The 3,853-nt window shown below is 44.0% G+C and overlaps 1 protein-coding gene across 1 annotated transcript; it reads right to left on the reverse strand.

The window, feature by feature from the left end:
* Positions 1 to 4: 4 nt before the first annotated feature.
* On the reverse strand, positions 5 to 3,609 carry LOC121138099 (SOSS complex subunit B2; the record flags this gene model as incomplete). The annotated part of the gene is made up of 4 exons (XM_040740916.1): positions 3,347 to 3,609; positions 2,993 to 3,134; positions 755 to 826; positions 5 to 38 (listed from the first exon to the last, which is right to left on the reverse strand). Coding segments are annotated over exons 1-4 (339 nt in total), but the record flags the coding sequence as incomplete, so codon positions are not given.
* Positions 3,610 to 3,853: the final 244 nt, after the last annotated feature.

Genomic DNA, 3,853 nt, shown 5'->3' on the forward strand with positions numbered 1-3,853 from the left:
CACTGAAATTTGGCAGTTCTGAATACACCATACAAAACCTAAAAGACAGCAACGTACAAGTTAAATGATTTCTGAAGCTTTTTGTACAACATCCTTAACTTACAAGAATGAAAACCTTATGTGTCAAAGATTATCTTAACAGTAGCATGCTAATTCAATTGTGACAGAAATTTCCCAAATAGCTATAGCCCATATTAACACCCAACTATTTGATGCACTCATAGAATCCATTTGATCATTCACTGTGTATCTGCAGAGACAATCAAAGCTACAAAGAATAAATTCCAGACGATTAAGATACATAACTGGCTACTAAGTCACCACCTCATCCCAGCACTCCCTGTAATTGACCACACAACTTGGTACCCTGCTCACACATAAGCATTTTCTTAGCTTTTCAACTATAAACTACATCCAGTTTGAGAAAATCTTAAATTGACCGTGACAAAGAATAGGCATGAGCAAATGAGTGACTTAGTGTGGTTGTCACCTAGCTGCAGCATCTCTGTATGTAAAACCATCTAGCCAGATCCTGTAACCCCGACCCAAACACTTCATAACACATGACTCTAAAGAGCTCCTCTGGGGCTCCACAACTCAAACTCAGCTTTGAGTACTGAAAGTGTTTAAACTAGTTACCATTCTACAGCATGAGACCAAGTTTCCAAAAGCCAAGTAAGCAGTTTTTACTTTATACAATTATTCTGCAGACATTATTTGAAACTTCATCATACAAATGTATTTTAAAACTTACTCTCCAATTTTTTGAAGTTCACCACCTCTTCCAGTATAAAGTGTCAGGCATCCTTTCCACATTGATGCATACCTAGAGGGAAAATAAGTAAGGTTTTCTAAAGAAAGTAGAGCTCGAATAATTTTCAGTGTATTTTCTATCAGGTAGAAGTGCAAATCAACCCATCTACCCACCATGTCAAGACAAATACAGTCCATGCAACTCTAATAAGAAATTACACAATGACAATGCTACTGGCACATTATGACATAGTTATGTAAATTATAGCCCTAGGAAAACAGTTTTGAGCACTAATGCGGACTGACCCAGGCCTTCCTTGCACATAAGGAGGCAAGCAATCAGCCACTTGGCTACTATATTCCTGTTTTTAAGCCTTGTATTTAGGTATCTCCCTCTGTGTCCCAGGCTGGTCTTTAACTTGCTCTGAAGCCAAGTAGTCCCCAGCCTTGCCATCTTCCTGTCTCGGCCTCAGGAGGAACTGATCTGTCAGCCATGGGCCCCTAAGCCTAGCTTGAAAAACACCTGTCCAGGCATGCATGGTGACACATTTTGAATGTCAGCACTGGGAAGGCTGAAACAGGAAGAACTCAACTTTGAGGCCAGCCTCAAGGAGAACAGGAGGACGAGGGTGAGAAGTGGCATTTTGTAAAGCATGTACTGCTGCTCTAAATTGCACTACAATTTAAATAATTTTAAAACGAACACCCAATTGCAACAGAAGAGATATCTGTAAAATCCTCTACATTACACATTTACACGAAATCACACTTAACACTGACCTGTGTGTAGCTTAGTTAAGGAGCAGAGGAGGAAGGGAGGGGTAGGCAACAAGACCCACCCAATTCAACACAGCAGTGAAAGTACATTCTGAGGAGCCTCTGATACAAACTCAGTATTTGTGTTGCCTTCCAGCCACAAAGTATAGGGATTCAACATGAGTGTTTTCTTTCACACTCATTGACATGGTCATGGAAGGCTGACATTTTACTCCTACATCTACAGACAGTTCCCAAGCTCCTCAAAATCTGGTAAAAGTTTATCAAGAATGGGACGATGGGGTGGGAAGGGGGGGAACACTAATCTTCCTATTGCTGGCCCTTCCAAAGTTTACAACTTTTAGTTTGAACATAATGGAACCAATTGTTTATTTTAAATGTGGAAGACATCAGTAAGTCTAAGGAAAATAAAAACTAATCAGCTTAGCAGAATCATGTTGAGGTCTGAAATTTCATCAGGCCTGTGAGATAGTTTCAAAGAACTCCTGCCCAGAGGAGTCAGCACTAGTTATTTCTCTGAGGCTCTCTTAGCCAGCATCAATAACCATTTTTCTGGTAGCTACCAATAAAATTACAGTTGTCCCAATCACATAAGCTTCCACACTTCTAAGATTCTTTCCTGGCCTTAAGACTAACTTTTGAGGAAAATTTCAACAGCTGATGAAAAACAGTGCTCTGTCTCTATAGCCAACAGTCTGCCAATTAAAAGTTCTGAGTGTATCAGATGTCTTTCTGCCACTTTCTGTGTATTTGGGTGGGAGGGGGTGTGAAACACTGATCTTACAGAAGAAATCATTTTCAAGAAGGAATGAGTATGCAAGACGCTGTCTTCCTCTTTACTGAGTACAAATATGACCACAGAAAATGTCCAATGCGAGCTGGGGCTGGAACTCAGAAGGCAGAATGCTTGCCTGGCACGCAGGAGGCCTCTGGCTCATTCCCAGGACACTTGTGTACATCCCTGTAATCCCACCACCTGAAGTGGAGGCAGGAAGGTCAGCGGTTCAAACTCATTCTCCTGAGCATCAACAACAACCTGGAACACAAGAGATACTGTTTCCAAAACGAAGGTAAAGGAAATAAGGATAAATTCCCCAGCCTCTAGGTTTATGTCCATACCACCTAAATGAAAGGTACAAATTAAGTGATGACAGGATCTCAAGACACTCAAAAGGGAAGGAAGTGGAAGACATCATATCAAATACCATTATAAAGGCAGTGTGGTTACCAGTTACTCAGAAGGCTCACTGACTCCCATACAATAGGTTAAAAAATTAACCTTTAAAATTTGAGGGGCAGAGTGCACTCCCTCCCTGAAACAAGGCAGGGCCTCAAAAGGGAAGCTGTTGCCAATTCTGCCCAACAAAGCAGTTCACAGCTTCTTGAAATAGCCCACAGAAGAACCAGGCCAGGCAACTCAGAACTTGGCAGGACCCCAGAAGTTGGCCAACCCCACACCTACCCTCTGGTCAAACGAATAATATCCCCTGTCTGTATGAGTCTTCCCATTTCATCCCACACAGAAATAGTGATGCTTCCCGTTCTGTCAGCTACTTTGCAGGATCTCACTTCATGGCCATCTTTGGTTCTGGTCACCACGTGTCCTGTTGAGATTAAATGAATGATGGGAAAGGGATGTTAGATAACAAGTCCGTTCAGGGCAACTACCTCACCCTCCTAGGACACACTACAAGACTGTCTTCTGTCCTGGTGTAGGAGCCCAGTCCGGGCATGGGTGGGGGAGCACGTGGTGGCGCAGGCAGGGAAAGAGGTCAGAGCTCTCCAGGGTGTGTTGCGGGCTGCGGACCCCACTTACCTATCTCCAGGACAATAAAGACCACATTTAAGTTTTTCAGTCCGGCCTTAATGTCTTTTATAAAAAGAGGAGGGTCGTTGACCCCAAGCATACTGACTCAATTGCAGCTATGCTGCAGAGACCCACTGGGCAAAGCTTCCCACCCTCAGGGGCCTGGGGCAGAGCCGGGGGCAACCTGGGGTGGGGCTGGCGACCTGGGTCTGGAAGTGGTTATTCGGGACTGGGAAACCAGCCCTGGAGGCACCAAGCCAAAACAAAAAAAAAAAAAAAGTTTTTTGGAGAGGGTAAAAAAGAAGACGCTCACAAGTTCCAAAATCAAAAAGACGAAGCACTCTGCATGAGTGAGCTGCAAGCAAAGAAGCCTGAAGATTGCTGCCCTGGCTAAGGAGAGAGGCAGCAGGGGATGGCCCTGCCCGAGTCGAGTGTAGCTGTCAATCACACAAAACAGGCGCGCGACCCCTTAGTCCCAGGCTCCGAGAACGGATGGTGAGAGCAAGCCACCACCAC

The sequence above is a fragment of the Mesocricetus auratus genome, unplaced genomic scaffold (genome assembly GCF_017639785.1).
Source record: "Mesocricetus auratus isolate SY011 unplaced genomic scaffold, BCM_Maur_2.0 contig_10478_pilon_obj, whole genome shotgun sequence".
In the NCBI taxonomy this organism is placed as follows: domain Eukaryota; kingdom Metazoa; phylum Chordata; class Mammalia; order Rodentia; family Cricetidae; genus Mesocricetus; species Mesocricetus auratus.